Here is a 16,011-nt window from a genome sequence, read left to right on the forward strand (position 1 = left end):
TTTTTTCAATCCAACTATAATATTAAAAATTACACCAAAAAAAAAAATATTTAACATTATTATATTCTCTACAAAGTACACATTATATTATTATATTATTTTATCTTATAAATTAAATAATATACGTATATTTATATATAAAGTATTAATATAAAACACAAATTTTTTTTTTTGCCATGGTGAACAGTGCCACATCAATAATGCCATGACACTGTTTATGTACATCATTTTGCAGTCCCATTTAAAATCTCATTAGAGTGATATATGGTATAGAATCAACGCCAAATTGGTGTTTTGCAATCCCATTGAAGTTGGGCTAATGAGTTGTTGCAAATGTCACCTTTTGCCATTTTGGTAGCACATCTAGTTAAGAGTTAGGTTACAAGTTGCGGGTGTACAAACGGTCCAATGTTCAGCATTGGATTCTCACTATCGCATACAAGTGTTTAACAAGAAAGGTTTTTTGAAAATGAGAAAAAAAGTACATATGAATTAAAACTAACTTTTGTTTTTGTTTTTTTATATACGGTAATATGTGTGCATAAATTCACACATTGAATAGACTTGACCAAATTATACCAAACCAAAAAAAGAAAAAAGAAAAAATAAAGTAACCATCTCCAATGCTGTAGATTTTGTTTGAAACAAAAAAAAGAGATTAACTTAAATAGGTGAACAATTAATTTAATATTTATTACTAATATATAAAAATTAATATTTTTTTTGTGTAAAAAAATAATATGATTAGTTATTAATTAATAAATTAGTGACAATATAATAAATAAAAAAATATTTATTATTGTATTAAATTTCTCTGATATTACATTTTGTGCTAAAATTGACACAATTTTTTAGAACAATATTTAAGTGACACTTTTACTAAAAAAAAAGTGTTAAATATATGAATGCACCAACTTCATTCAAAATATTCTCACTCACACACAAGGACGTTAATGTTACGGAGAGATAAGGTCATAATGGTCATTTGCGTTTATACTCAAGTTCAGGTACAGGTGGCTCTTTTCTTCGGTGAAGAAACCATTTGAGCATTTACCGCCACTTCTCAAATAGAAAGAAAAAAAAAAAAAAAAAGAAAGAAGAAAACGAAAAAGAAAAAGAAAAATTGCCAAATTCTCTCTCTCAGCTTTCTACTCAAGCAAAGCGCTTTCTCACATTCGTACTCAATTGGAAAAGAAGGAGAAAATTAAAGGAAAGGGAATTGGGTGATTTGGGAAGCAAACCAATATTCAGTTGCAGCTTCCAGGATTCATTTCTTTTTTTTTTTCTCTCTCTCTCTCTTCCACACGAGAATGCTCATTTATATTACCCTTTCTCTAGGTTATATTCTCTTCCGTTTTTATTATTGTTTTTTAGTTCAATTTTTCAAACTTGTTATTGTTCGTCAGCTTGTTTAATTTCAAGAAAGATTTGAAAAAATGGCTTAAAAAGACACTCTTTGTGTTTGGTCGTTTTATAATTCGAAGAAAGTAACGAGAAACCTACTCTATCCATGTATAAATATATATTTTTTTGTTTTTTTTGCTTACACAATAAGGATAAAATGAAGGAGAGGTCTCCATGAATAGAATTCTAATGACGGCATACTAAAGTAGCTCAGCTCAGCTGTGTACTTTTTTTTCTTAGAGGAAAATAATGATTATAATAATACTTCTTGGTCTTCCTTTTGTTTTATACTCTTATTTTGTGGTTTTGTGTAGATGATGATTAAAGGAACATGATATTGCTTCTTGAATAGGGCTGGAGCTGGAGTGGGTGCTCATTTTGTAATGGTGTGATTGGTCAGGGGTCTAGGAGCAATTTCTTGGTCCCCATTTCCAACGTATGAGTCCAAATTGTGTATCTGTTATGTAGGCGAAGGAGACCAGACCATGAGTTTGAGACTCCATTGCCCTTTTCTTGGGGTTCCACTTCATGGGTCTTCTTCACATGGTAGAACAGCGGGAAGTTTTGTTTACTTGGATGGAGGGCAGTTGGGAAAAAGGCGATATCGTTGGTGTGTATGTGCAGAACAGAATAATTGGATAACTCAAGTGATTAGGTTTTCACATTTTTGTGGACAAAATGTGGAGTTGTTAAAGAGCACTCTAGGCTCTAGATATAAAATCAAGGTAAAATGTGTTGAAGAGCTTCTTACTCGAAGCCAGGCTTTGGTGAGCTCTTTGTCCCCTCTCTGGAATGAGGGATTACTTTTTGTTAGATGTTCTGTTTTTGTAGCTGTGATCTCTGGGGTGTGCTTGTTAGTATGGTATGGGTAGTCAATAGCCAAAGGGTTTATTGAAGCTAAACTTTTACCATCTGTTTGTTCATCAGTCAGTGAATATGTACAACGCAAACTTGATTTTTGGTAAGGTACGAAGTATTTCACCTTTAAGCATTACATTATAGTCATGCTCTGTAGGGCCTCATATGAGGAATTCTCTTGCGGGGAGGTGCCCACAATGAAAATTCGACTCCGTCCTTTTGCTAGTTTGAGGAGGGGAAAGATTGTGGTTGATGTAGTTTTGTCTCATCCAAGTATATTGGTTGTGCAGAAGAAAGATTTTAGTTGGCTAGGGTTACCTTCAACGGGAGATGGCTCAAACAGACATTTGTCAACTGAAGAAGGAATTGATTACCCTACAAAAACCAGGAGGATTGTTAGAGAGGAAGCATCTTCTCGCTGGGAAAGAGAAAGGGATGAAACAGCCATGAAAGCTGCAGAAAGGGGTTATATTGTCACTGATAAGGAATCTAGTCAATATGGAGGTGATGTTATGAAGGAAAGTGGCAGTCAATCAATAGCATTTACAAGTTTAGAGTCTTTTTTATGCATGGATGAGAGGATGCACTTGAGAGGTCATCATTGCCTGGACACAGGTGTCGATTATGACATGAAGCATGCAGATTTAGAGAAATCATTTGGTGTAAAAGTTCCAGGTTCTGGGGTTAAATTCTGGTCCAAAGTAATACAGGGCCTTAAAAGGCACAAATTCAATAAGAAAGCTAATGGAAGTGATCTCTCAGCATCTACCATTACTGCCAAAAGAAGAATTCTTGGGCATAGTGCAATAGCGGCTGCTGCATATTTTCAGGGACTATTGCATGGAAAGTCTAGTGAGTCTTCAGAGTCATCTGGAGGTTATGATGTTACAAATCTTGACACTTTCTCAGTGAAAAATGAGATTGATGCTAATGCTGGCACTCCTATCACAAGTGTTGCAGGATCTAATGCTGATTGTTATATGAAAAGTGAGAATGTAGGAGGTGATGTAGTCAATGGGAGTACCAATGATGAGAAATTTGAGAACCAAGAGAATCTTTCAACCTCCATACAGCTTGACACTCAGCTGGAAGCAAACCGTCCAACTTTTATCTGGCCCCAATCCTTGAAATCAAGTTTTCCCACTTTTTCTAGAAATCTGAAGGAGTTGTTATCTTGCTTATTCTCTGGTCCCATTCAAAAGCTGACATCAGATATGGGTCCTAGAGTTGAACTTATTGTTGCAGAACTAGTTGATGGGGTAGATACAGTGCACGATGCAGGCATCGAGAAAATGCTTCCAGTTACGTTGGATTCTGTCTATTTCAAAGGTGGAACTCTAATGCTACTTGCGTATGGTGACATGGAACCAAGGTGTGAGCTGTTTCTGTTATGTTTCTTAGTGATTTTTGAAGATATATATGTATTTTCAGTAGTTTTGCATTTTGACCAAAGATTTTGTTTCCAAGACTGGTTTTATTGGTCTAATTTAGTTGTGATTTCTATAATCATGTTTATTTATTATCATTATTATTATTTTATGATGAACTTGCTTATTATAATATGGTTCATGCCTTACTTTGATATTCTAATGACACTGATAGGCAAGAAATGAATATAAAACAAAAAAGAAAAAAGTCACTAAAATGATTTTACAATGTGGTAAACATATTAGCAGAAACCAGAGTATAGTGATGTTGGAAATCCTTATTTCATTATATTTTACTGATTGTAACTTTGAAATAACAAATCTTGATAATGTATAGGGAAATGGAGAATGTCAGCGGACATGTGAAGTTTCAAAATCACTATGGTCAAGTTCATGTACAATTGAGTGGGAACTGTATGATGTGGAGATCAGATTTGATGTGTGAAGATGGTGGTTGGTTGTCTGCAGATGTTTTTGTTGACATTGTTGAAGAGAAATGGCATGCCAACTTGAAAATTGCGAACTTATTTGCTCCGGTAAGGTATACGACATGTTGAATTGATAAATTATTGAGACCGTCAAACTTTTCTTTTGGACTTTTGGCTATAAGAATGTTTAAATACCTTGTTTTTCTGCAGCTTTTTGAGAGAATATTAGAAATTCCAATTGAGTGGTCCAAAGGAAGAGCCACAGGCAAGGTGCTTTTCCATGCTTTTAACTTTAGTTTTACTTGTCATTGTCATGATTACATTAGATGTATCTCAAACGGTAGGAAATCATGCTAGTTATTGGTTTTCAGATGTTGTCAGCAAGGAATTTATGTTTCCAATTGTTGTTTCGGCTTCCTAGTCTATAGGAATTCCTATTTATTGTATTTATTTTTGAATATGAAGGGTCATAGTTGTTTGCTGTATATATAGCCTAGTTCTATGTTTTGTAAAAGATAGAGAATACAAAAATAAAAATAATTTCTTTCATACTATTTTCTTCATGGTATCAGAGCAATAGAAACTCAAAATTGGGATTTATTTTTCAATTTTTCTTCAGCTCTTTCTTAAAAATTTAGGATTTGGTACTCTTGAGGTTCAATCCTAGAAAACCATTTTCGAGTGTTATTTTATTCTCACCTCCGGCCCAAGGAGATTGCCCATCTTCCGATCGGCGAACCCCAGTCCTCCGGCGCACCATTCATTCGTGCTCATTTGCCTCGTCTTCGCTGGTATTTCTCTATGGCAGCACAAAGTTCTTCACAATATTTCTCTATAGTTGCATAACAAATCAACACTCATGCACTCCAGGTTATTCAAACCCCTCATACCTATTGGATTGTGGATTCTGGTGCTTCAGACCACATGACAGGTGATAGATCACTATTTTCATTTTTTAGCAAATGCTCCATTGATAGCACTGTCCGCATAACAGATGGTTCGTGTTCGAGAATAGACGGAATTGGGACCATAACAATCACACCAAGTCTTGTTTTAAATTCTGTTCTTTATGTTCCCAAACTTGATTGTAATTTAATCTCAGTGAGCAAATTGAATAGAGATCTTAATTGAGAAGCTAAGTTTATTGCTAATTTTTGTGTTTTTCAGGATGTGGAATCGGGGATGATGATTGGCCAGGCTGAGTTCAGCAAGGGCTTGAATCTGCTAAAAATCAAAATCCCTGAGTCTAACCCTGGAAATCATTGTTGTCTCTCTCAGTGTCAATCTCTTACATCAGTAAACCAGTCCAGTAAAATCAGTACAATCACATTATGGCATTATTGTCTAGGTCATCCAAATTTCCTGTACCTCAAACACTTATTCACATCCCTATTTGTCAATATAAACCCTCAGTCTCTCCGGTGTGATATTTTTCAATTTTCTAAGCACTCTTGTCACTCTTTTGCCCCAAGACCTCATCAACCCTCTCATCCCTTCTCACTCATTCGCGGGGATATTTGGGGACCATCCAAATTCAGAATATCAGTGGGACACATTGGTTTTTGTTACTAGTTGACGATCATAGCCGCTTAAGTTGGACATTCCTCATGAAAGAAAAGTCTGAAACAAATCAAATTTTTCAAAACTTCCACAAAATGATTGTAACAACCCAAATTTGCTAATAAGGCTTAAGGGCCTTGATTAGTGTGCCTGGAGGGCATAATGGGAATTATGTGACTTTAATGATTAAGATGCATGATTATGATTTAAAGCATGTTATATGACTATTTGAATGTTTGAGATGCATGACTATGTGTATTAGTATGCATGTAGGCCCTGGTTAGGTTAGAAGGGCATAATCGTAATTTTGGCCATTATGGGAATAACTGTATTGATATATGTGATAATTGTCGAGACCACATTATTATGTGGATATATCTGTGATTTGTGACTCGAGACGATCCTAGTGAGCAAAGTAGCGAAAAAGTCATGGCGGGGATTTATACCCGGCTCGGGGTGAGCTCAGGGGTATAAATGGGAATTTAGCGAATATACTGGAGTCTATCTTGACATTGAGGAATATTATTGGTGATTAATTAGGTATTGGGAGTTAAGCGGGAAATATTAGAGACACTCGAGGAGTTAACGGGAATTGGGTAAAATGACTAGAATGCCCTTAAGTGGATTAAAGGGTTAGGAATAAAGGGGAGGGCATTAGGGTCATTTGGTTTTCTTAATATGGGAATTACTGAGACTTTATGTTAGTGGAAATTGTAGAGAAGTGTAGAAGTCTGAAAAAGAAGAAAAAGGAAGGAAAAGAAAGAGAGATAAACAGAGAGAGTTTTCTAGGTCGGTTTAAGCTTCCTTCATCAGTTTCTTGAGGATTTTTGGAGCAAAGCTCAGAGGAGAGCTGGGATAAACTAAGCATCAAGAATTCTAAGCCAAGTTTGGGGAATTGGCAGAGGTTTAGCAAGGATTCATCAACACTTGAGGTAAATTCTGTAAGTTCCTTCAGTTCTGGTTTTGGTATTTGGCAAAGATATCTAAGCTGTGTTGATGGGGAATTCTAGGGAAGTTGGAGCCAAGGGTTGAGGAGAAGCAAGTCAAGGAGGTCTAGAGACAACTTGAGGTCGAAATTCCATCAAAGGTATAAATTCTAAGCTCTAACTTTGATGTTCAACTGGTTTCTGCTGAGTTTCATTGTCTAGAAGTGGCTATGGTGAATTTTGAGTTTGGGGATGCATGTGCTTGAGTTCTAGGTATTTGGGGTGCTTGGGATGAGTGGAGTATGGTCATAAGGTTGTTTTTGAATTTGGGAAAGATTTGGAGGAGTTTTGGTTGAGGCTGGTTCGAGGAAATCGCAGGAGGGAAAAACTGGTGTTAGCCTGCCTGTGACTAGCGCTACAGCGCTAGCCTTTGGGCGCTATAGCGCTAGGCCAAGCTTGCTGAGGGGATTTTGCTTCTGTTTGTAGCGCTGTAGCGCCCTTCCATGAGCGTTGTAGCGCTACCCTGCCTTCTGAAGGGGATTTTAGGGTTATTTGCAAGGGTTTTTGACCAAGGGTTTGGGGTTTGTTTCCACCACCTTGTTTGGTGGAACTAGGACTTCCCGGGGGCTCAGGATTAGCCCCGAGGCTAGGTTTTGGACTTGAGGATTAATGATGACTTTGGCCTATGATTGTGTTTAGGTGAGCGCTAGGGCTCGAGGGGGATTGTACTCAAGGAGTCGAGGGATCAAAGCTAGTGAATTGAAAGGTAAGAAAACTATACCCAGTTATATGTTTGTGATGGGACCAAGTGCTCCCGATATTTGTATCGTGTCAATGATGGTATTATGCCATGGGACATGTGAAAGCGGCCTAAGAGTGCCGTACATAATATTTGCGCACAGGGCGCGGCTTGGCCACTGGTAGCCGAGGATAGCTTAATATTCACTGAGTTCGGTTTAAGCGGGCCGGAGTCAATGGGATAACGGAGGGAGCGGCCTAAGGGCACTAGCCCTAGTTATCATTTGTGAACTGTATATGATATGAGTTGATATGTTTAGTATGTGGAATACTTGATTTTACTGAATGGTTATATAGTTGAGATTATGTGATGCAATATGAGATATTGATTTGACTGTTGATTGCTTATGCTCTGTTGTTGCGTTTTCTTGCTGGGCCTTGGCTCACGGGTGTTACGTGGTACAGGTAAAGGCAAGGGCAAGCTGGACCAATCCTGAGTGGGAGGCCTGCGGGGTTGAATGTACATAGCCAACTGTTCGATCACCATGGTCGAGGGGTGGATCAGGACAGGGATTGCCTAACTGTTTGTTTTGCCTTAATATGGCTTGTTATTGTATCTAAACCTTATGACTTTTGTAAACGGTCTTCAAACTTAATATTTTTGGGATCCCGTGTAAACAGATAATGTTTCTTACGTCAAATGTGGCTTTTAAGACCAAAATGTTTTAACCCTAGTTCCTTTATAGTTTCAGTAACACGTTTTAAATTAAATGACTTGATTAGTAAGTCTAGCACTTTATAAACACACAGTGTAACAGTCTTGGCTATCTAGGGCGTTACAATGATTCTAACCCAATTTCAAACAAACATTCAGGTATTAAAAACCGACAATGCTCGTGACTTCTTCAATTTTGTCCTTGGATCATATTTGCAATCTCATGGGATTGTTCATCAAAGTTCCTGCGTCGACACACCACAACAAAATGGTGTGACCAAACGTAAAAATCGCCATTTACTTGAAGTAGCTCGATCCTTACTTTTTTCATCTCATGTTCCAAAAAGATTCTGGGGTGAAGCTGTCCTCACAACCACCTATCTCATAAATAGAATGTCATCACGAGTCCTAAAGTTCAAAACTCCGCTGCAAATCCTTCTTGAATCATATCCTCACTCACATCTTGTGTCTCAAATTCCCCTTTGTGTCTGATTGTGTTGCATTTGTCCATGTTCACTCCTCAAACCAAAGCAAACTTGATGCCCGCGCCACCAAATGTATCTTTCTTGGCTACTCACCCAATAAAAAAAGTTACAAATACTACTGTCCAATTTCCAAAAAGTTGTTCCACTCCATGGATGCCACTTTCTTTGAAGACAAGCCTGATTACACCAATTCTACAATTCCGAGGGAGAACCATAGTCAGGAATTGCAAAATTGGGACTTTGTTTCTCTCATTAACAATACAGTTGATTCTCCTCTGAATACTTTTCCTCACAACACAATTCTTCCAAGAACATCACCAACTCTTTTCGTTGCCCATACTCCAAACTATTCAGTTGAATCACATGAGCCAAGAAATTCTCATCCAATCTCTTCAAGTCCTATCCACATTCCAAGCAAAGAGGTCCAACCTCATCATTCAGCCAAATCAAATGAGCCAAGAACTCCTCATCCAATCTCTCTAAGTCCCGTCCCCTTCCCAAGCAAAGAGATCCAGGTTTACTCAAGGAGAAAGAAACAACTAGCAAGCATTGAACAAGCCACTACACAAACTCAACAAGGTCAAGAATATGACCTGATCTCATTCATCCTTGAAAAAACACAGGAAGACGCTAGACCTGAACCTATTATGGAAGAAAATGTGTCAGATGATCTGAACATCCCCATTGCTCACAGAAAGGGGGTACGCTCTTGCACTCAACATCCCATTCACAATTATCTGAGTTACTCAAGCCTATCTCCTACATATGGAGCCTTTATCACCTCCTTGGACCAAGTTTAGGTTCCCACATCGATCCAGGAAGCCCTGCAGATTCTTGATTGGAAGGCTGCCACAATGGAAGAACTTAGAGCACTTGAAAAGAATGAAACATGGATCCTCACAGATCTACCTCTTGGCAAACGCACGGTTGGCTGCAAATGGATCTTCTCAGTCAAGCATAAGGCGGATGGAAGCATTGAAAGATTCAAGGCTGTAATGACCCAACTATTTTTAAGACCTTGGACCATTAAAACTACTAGACATAGCTACTATTTTGGGATATTATAAATAACATAACTTTATTTAAAACCTAAAGTATTGTACCAATACAAGATAAGGTAAAAATATAAAATAAAATGTGATATGGTATGAGATCTCATTGTTTATAAAACATAAACTTTAATTGTTTAAATACTAAATGTGGAAATACATAAAGACATAAATAAAAAGACTTAAAAACAACGTCATCCTCGATTTTGATCGTCACGCAGTCCATTCATCCTCAACACACAAGCCAAGCTGCCATGAATCTTTCCGCCTTCCATAATCATTTTCCTGCATCAAGCTAAAAATAAAGGAATGAGCCTAATGCCCAGCAAGGAAAATCTACTAACAACATACATCATAAACATAAGACTATAACATAAACATATACTATAAAACATATGATTATAAAAACATATATTATATAAGACTACAATATTAATGGCCATTAACTCATTAACATGGCATGTGATAAACCATCTAGGTCTCCTGTCTACTAATCGAGGTAGGTTAGATCACATGGTAGTATATGATAACCCATCTAGGTCCTCTGTCTACTAATCGAGGTAGGGTAAATCATAACTTTAAACCATGAAAATGATAAAAAATTCTTGGGGCTTGCTATCTAAGCAAGTCATATGCCCAAGCGACTACAAAACATATTCTTGGGGCTTGCTATCTGTTTACCCAAAATGGCTGCGGATGATGTGGCAGGGATTTTGTACACGAGGGTAACACGTGTCAGCGTCATTACGAAGGGGTGCTGTTCGTCTGTCGACCAGCTCCTCGATGCTTCATCAAAGCTTAGCTATTAGACACGACTAGGCTGGTCGTATGATTTGGTTTATTTCCTTAAACGATTGTAATCTTGTAATAACTACGTTGATTATTTCCTCTTTATTACCTTGATACGCGGATATTAAGGAGAGTTAAGACCCATTGGCCCATGTAACCCCCCTTGAGCCTATAAATATACATGAAATAGCTCAAGGAAGGCCCAATGGTCCACGTAACCCCCCTTGAGTCTATAAATATGCATGAAATAGCTCAAGGAGGGGATTTTTCTTTGAATCTTTTTCCTGAATATTGAGAGAGAGAGAGCTATAGTGCGATTATCCATCGTTTTATTGTAATTCTCCCAAGGTTTGTGAAACTCAAGAACCCTAGTTCTTTGATCACGACTTTGAGATTCAATATCAATAATAGCACTAAGTGGACGTAGGTCATTACCATTTGGGGTCGAACCACTATAAATCGTTGATGTTTTCTTCTTTACTATTAGATTAAACTCTTAATTGTCGTCTCATTTTCTGTTGTTTTCTTTGACTCCGTGTCGTTGGCCAAATCGAGGGTCAACATTCTAGTGCTTTCATTGACAGATTGATAAAAAACTGTAAGAAAATCTAATGGCGAAAACATCCAAGAAGACTGGACAGACTGCTGGCGTTGCACCATCCCATCCTCCTCCCCCAAATGTGGCTGAGAATGAACCTCATTGGAGTTTGAAGAGGAGTTAGATTCCGAAACACTGAGGGCAACACTGGGCGTGTTGCAGGACGAGTTGGGTAATCTGAGGGTCATTGAAGAGAATGCTGCGGAGACAATGGCGATGCAGCAGAGGGAAATTGAATGCTAGCGCCAAGAGCTGAGTGAGCGGCAGGCGGACATGGATCGTCGGCAGAGGGATGCCATGGCCGCTCTCGAGGCAGCCATCCAATTGGCTCGGAGTCAGGCTGCGCCAGCCTCTCAGCCAGGTCAGCCGCTGAATGCGCCACCTCAAAGAGGTCCCAATCCTAGCCCTGCGCTCCAGCCAGCAAGCCCTCAAAGGCCAGAGCAGTCGCCTATGGCTCAGGATGATGTCCCACCTAGGGATCCTGAACAACAGCCTCCATCTCAGGCTAGTCGAGGCAATCCCCAGCACGCAAGGCAGAATAAGGTCGAGAAGCTGCCCCGCAGCCCTAGACGCCCAGGGGATGAAGAGTCGAATCTACCGAGCAGGGGACAGCGTCTTTCTGCCAACAAAAGGAACATCGAGTCAGGCTCTGCGGTCAGGGGCCCCCCACGACATAACAATGCACGAGGACCCAACGACCAGCGCAGGCCTCCCTTTGACGCTCGGGAGATGCCAGCCCGAGGAGGAAATAGCATGAACAGTCGGTCACGCCGCAGTCAGCCACAGTTTAGAGATGACTGTGACTATAATGAAGCTGATTCCGGCAGAGGAAATGTTGGTCGGAGAAATGAGGAAAGAGGTGGAGGCAGAAGCCCTCCGCCTAGAGAAAACAGGCCAGCTAGCCATAACGTTGGGGGGCAATCCAAGCAGCAGAGCGTCTTTGATCGGTTAGGAGTTAGCGAGCAGAGACGCAGAGACGATGATTTAAGGGATGTACTTAACAACCGCTGCGAGAGGCACGACGAGTATGCCAGCAGTCCCAGAAGCGGTTCAGGCTTAGATTGATGCTTTGAACCAGGCAGTACAACAGCTGGTCGGGGGACGAACGTCCCATATAGAGTACGATAGGAGGAGGGGCACTCCCTTTGTACAAAGGATTGCTGCGGCTGAAACCCCCAATAAATTCAAGATGCCAACACTGCCGAACTTTGATGGGTACGGAGACCCAGTATCTCACGTTAACAAGTTTGAGATACAAATGGATATACAGAAAGTGTCGGAAGATGCCCGCTGCAGGATCTTCCCCGCGACATTATCTGACATCGCCCAAGAGTGGTTCTTTAAATTCCCTCCTGCTAGTATAGTATCTTGGGGGATGTTCGTAAAGGAATTTTACGGACAATTCTACGCGGGTTGCGTACACCCCACAGAGGCCAACCAGCTGGTCGAGATATGCCAGAAGGAGGGAGAGCCCTTAAAAGAGTATGTCCAACGCTTCATGCGAGCAGCAGCTGGAGCCAAGACAGTGTGCGATAAGGTAAGATGATAACCCTAACTGTTGGGGTTAGGTGCCATTAACCCTTCTAGAGTAGCCTCAGAAAGAATGGGGTAAGAAGTACCTAGGAGTTTTTGGATCGGGCTGATCGATATATCAAGCTCAAGGACACGATTGCCAATGAAGGGAAATCGCCAACAAAAGACAAGGGGCCAAAGGAAGAACTCGCCAAGGCCGCCAACGGGTCGGAAAAACCCAATGGCAACGGCAAGGGAAACGGGAATGACAATGGTAGGAATGGTGGGAAACGGGGGAACAATGAACCCTCAACTTCTGAAAATAAACGCCCCAAAGGCAGTCAATACGAGCCAAGGTTCACCAACTACACGGCCCTCGTCGAAAGCCGAGTGGAAGTCTACCAGGCGACCAGCTTAAGCGTACCTTACAACGACCCGTACCTATAAAGAAAGATATCTCCAAGAGAGATACAACGAAGTTCTGTCGTTTTCACAACGACTACGGGCACGATACCAACGAATGCAACCAGTTGAAAGACGAGATTGAGTTCCAGATCAGACAGGGACATTTAAGAAGATATGTACGAGTCGCAAGAGGGTCTCAGCAAGAGGCTCAAGGTGGCAACGAGCAGGCGCCTGCAACGCCAACGCTCGCCACCCCTACAACCAGCTCCTGTGGTAGGCATTTTACTCACCATCTGCGGAGGCCCACATCTTGCAGGAGACAGTGGGAAGGCAAAGGAACGACATGCTCGAACCCTACGCCACGACTAGGACATCAAGATGATGAGCGTGGATGATTGAGCACCAAAGAAGGCTCGAACAGAGGAGGAATTAATAACCTTCTCTGAAGACGATGCCCAGCACGTACGATTCCCACACTCCGATCTGCTGGTCGTAGACGTACAAATTGCCAACATGATAGTGAAAAGGGTGTTGGTCGACACAGGAAGTTCGGTCAACATCCTATACAAGTCTTCGCTGAAAGAATGAAGCTGTCCGTCAAGGACCTGGAGCTAAGCAACCAAACCATCTATGGTTTTTTCGGTGAAGGGCTCGCCCCAACATGGTCGATTAGGCTTCCAGTTACAGCAGGTACTGCACCTGCTAACAGAACATTACTCACTACTTTCATAGTAGTTGATTGTCCTTCGACATACAATGCTATAATTGGGAGGCTGATTCTGGTCGACCTACGAGCCGTCACTACAATATGACACCTTGCCATGCAATTCCCAACAGACGCAGGGGTAGGATGCATATTGGGAAATCAGCGGGAAGCAATGGAGTGCTACAACGCCTCGATAACCAAGGCAAAGAAATGTGTGTCGAGAGATGTTCCCGGAAAAGAGTTGCAAATGGAAATTGATGCTCAGGCCCAGTTAGGTGATAATGTCACCAAATAGGGTGTTGCCCAAAGGAGGATAGAGACTTGGATCCTCGCTTTGGGGATTTTGAGGAAGAAATAGGACCTTATCGAGGACCTTGAAGATGTCCAACTCGATGAAGGAAATCCGACTAGGGTTGTGAAAGTCGGTAAAAACTTAGAGACAACAACAAAACAACCACTAGTGGAGTTTTTGAGGAAGAACCAGGAAGTCTTCGCCTGGTCGCACAAAGACATGGTCAGAATGGACCCTGTAGTCATCAGCCATGTCTTGAACATCGACAAGAGTTTTCGACCAGTGCAACAGAAGAGAAGGCTGCTCGATAAAGATAGATCAAAGGCCTTAAAAGAAGTCGAGAAGCTGAAGGAGAATGGGTTCATCAGGGTGGCGTTTTATCTGTAATGGGTTTCTAATCCCGTACTAGTTCCAAAGCCAAATGGCAAGTGGCGAACATGCGTGGATTTCACAGACCTCAATAAAGCCTGCCCCAAAGATTGTTTCCCACTCCCAATAATCGACCAACTGGTCGATGCCACTGCAGGACACGAGATTTTCTCATTCATGGATGCATACTCCAGGTATAATCAGATTAGTATGCATTCTCCTGATGAGGATCACACTAGCTTTCGGATTGATACAAGGATTTACTGTTACAAAGTAATGACCTTCAGTTTGAAAAACGCTGGTGCGACTTACCAGCAACTAGTCAACCACATGTTTAAGGAGTTGATCGGCACAAACATGGAGGTCTACGTCGACGACATGCTGTTTAAGTCGAAGAAGGCAGAATGGCATATAGAGGATTTGCAGGAGTGCTTCAATGTATTGAACAAATATCAGATGAAGCTGAATCCCCTCAAATGCTCCTTCGGGGTAGGATCAGGGAAGTTCTTGGGATTTATAGTTAACTCGAGAGGAATTGAAGCCAATCCCGAGAAAATCAAAGCCCAGATCGATATGAAATTGCCAGAAAATCAAAGTTTGACCGGAAGAATTGTTGCTCTCAGTAGATTCATTTCGAAATCAACGGACAAGTGCGTTCCATTTTTTAATCTACTTAGAGGCAACAAAAAATTTGAGTGGACGGAAGAGTGCGGGCATGATTTCCAAGCATTAAAGACTCACATGACGCAACCACCTATCCTATTAAAGCCGGTCGATGAGGAGACTTTGTTTGTGTACCTGGCAATTACGGAATATGCTACTAGTGCTGTCTTAGTAAGGGAAGAAGAAGACGTGCAGAAGGCTGTTTATTATGTAAGCAAGAGGCTAATTGGAGCGGAGCTGCGATATCCACCAATTGAAAAGTTAGCCTATTGCTTAATTTTGGCCTCGAGGAAGCTGCGACTTTACTTTCAAGCTCACCCAATCACAATTTTGACCAACCAACCTCTACGGCAAGTTCTGCAAAAGCCAGAGGCTGCAGGAAGATTGTTGAAATGGGCAGTTCGATATCTCTTACTTGCCGCGAGCAGTGAGAAAAGGGCAAGCCCTGACTGACTTCATTGCAGATTTCACTGAACTTACATATAGTGAGCAGACCGAAGAGCCTGATGAGCCTGAATCTCAAAACCAACCTCCCTCATGGAAGTTATTTACAGCGGCTCTTCCAACGAACATTATGCAGGGGTAGGGGTGATCCTGATTACGCCTGAAGGGCATCGATTTCACTGTGCAATCAGGTTTGACTTCACTGCTTCCAACAACGAGGCTGAGTATGAAGTGTTGCTCGCTGGGTTACGATTAGCCAGGGACATGAATATAAAGGTACTTGACATCTATAGTGACTCACAGCTGGTGGTAAATCAAGTCATGGGAGAATACCAAGCCCGAGGTTTAAAGATGGTTGCCTATTTAAACAAAACAAAAGATTTATTAGCACAGTTTGACAAGTACACCCTTCAACAACAGGTACCTCGCGACCAGAATTCAAACGCTGATGCTTTGGCCAAGCTAGCAAGTGCGAAGGATGCTGATACTCTGAACATAGTGCCAGTTGAATGGCTATCTGTGCCAAGCATCCGAGCAGAGGAGACCACTCTGGTGATCCAAATGGCAGATACATGGATGGCACCATACGTAGAGTATCTGACGCGAGGCGTGTTACCAACGGACATAAACAAAGCCAGGACCC

At 41.0% G+C, this 16,011-nt stretch overlaps 1 protein-coding gene across 5 annotated transcripts in view; it reads left to right on the forward strand.

The window, feature by feature from the left end:
* Positions 1-881: 881 nt before the first annotated feature.
* LOC133807033 (protein TIC236, chloroplastic-like) overlaps positions 882-16,011 on the forward strand; it is a 28,768-nt gene continuing 13,638 nt past the window's right edge. Inside the window, exons 1-5 of one of the 5 annotated variants that reach the window (XM_062245159.1) lie at positions 882-1,338; positions 1,719-3,634; positions 4,027-4,225; positions 4,328-4,387; positions 7,807-8,064. In XM_062245159.1, coding sequence (XP_062101143.1) covers positions 2,409-3,634; positions 4,027-4,225; positions 4,328-4,387; positions 7,807-7,869 — 1,548 coding nt within the window. In that variant the 5' untranslated portion in view covers positions 882-1,338; positions 1,719-2,408 and the 3' untranslated portion in view covers positions 7,870-8,064. Of the gene's footprint in view, positions 1,339-1,718; positions 3,635-4,026; positions 4,231-4,327; positions 4,492-7,806; positions 8,065-16,011 lie in introns of those variants that run through there. The other 4 variants (XM_062245161.1, XM_062245158.1, XM_062245162.1 and 1 more) reach the window with 4 other exon arrangements.

The sequence above is a fragment of the Humulus lupulus genome, chromosome X (genome assembly GCF_963169125.1).
Source record: "Humulus lupulus chromosome X, drHumLupu1.1, whole genome shotgun sequence".
Classification (NCBI taxonomy): domain Eukaryota; kingdom Viridiplantae; phylum Streptophyta; class Magnoliopsida; order Rosales; family Cannabaceae; genus Humulus; species Humulus lupulus.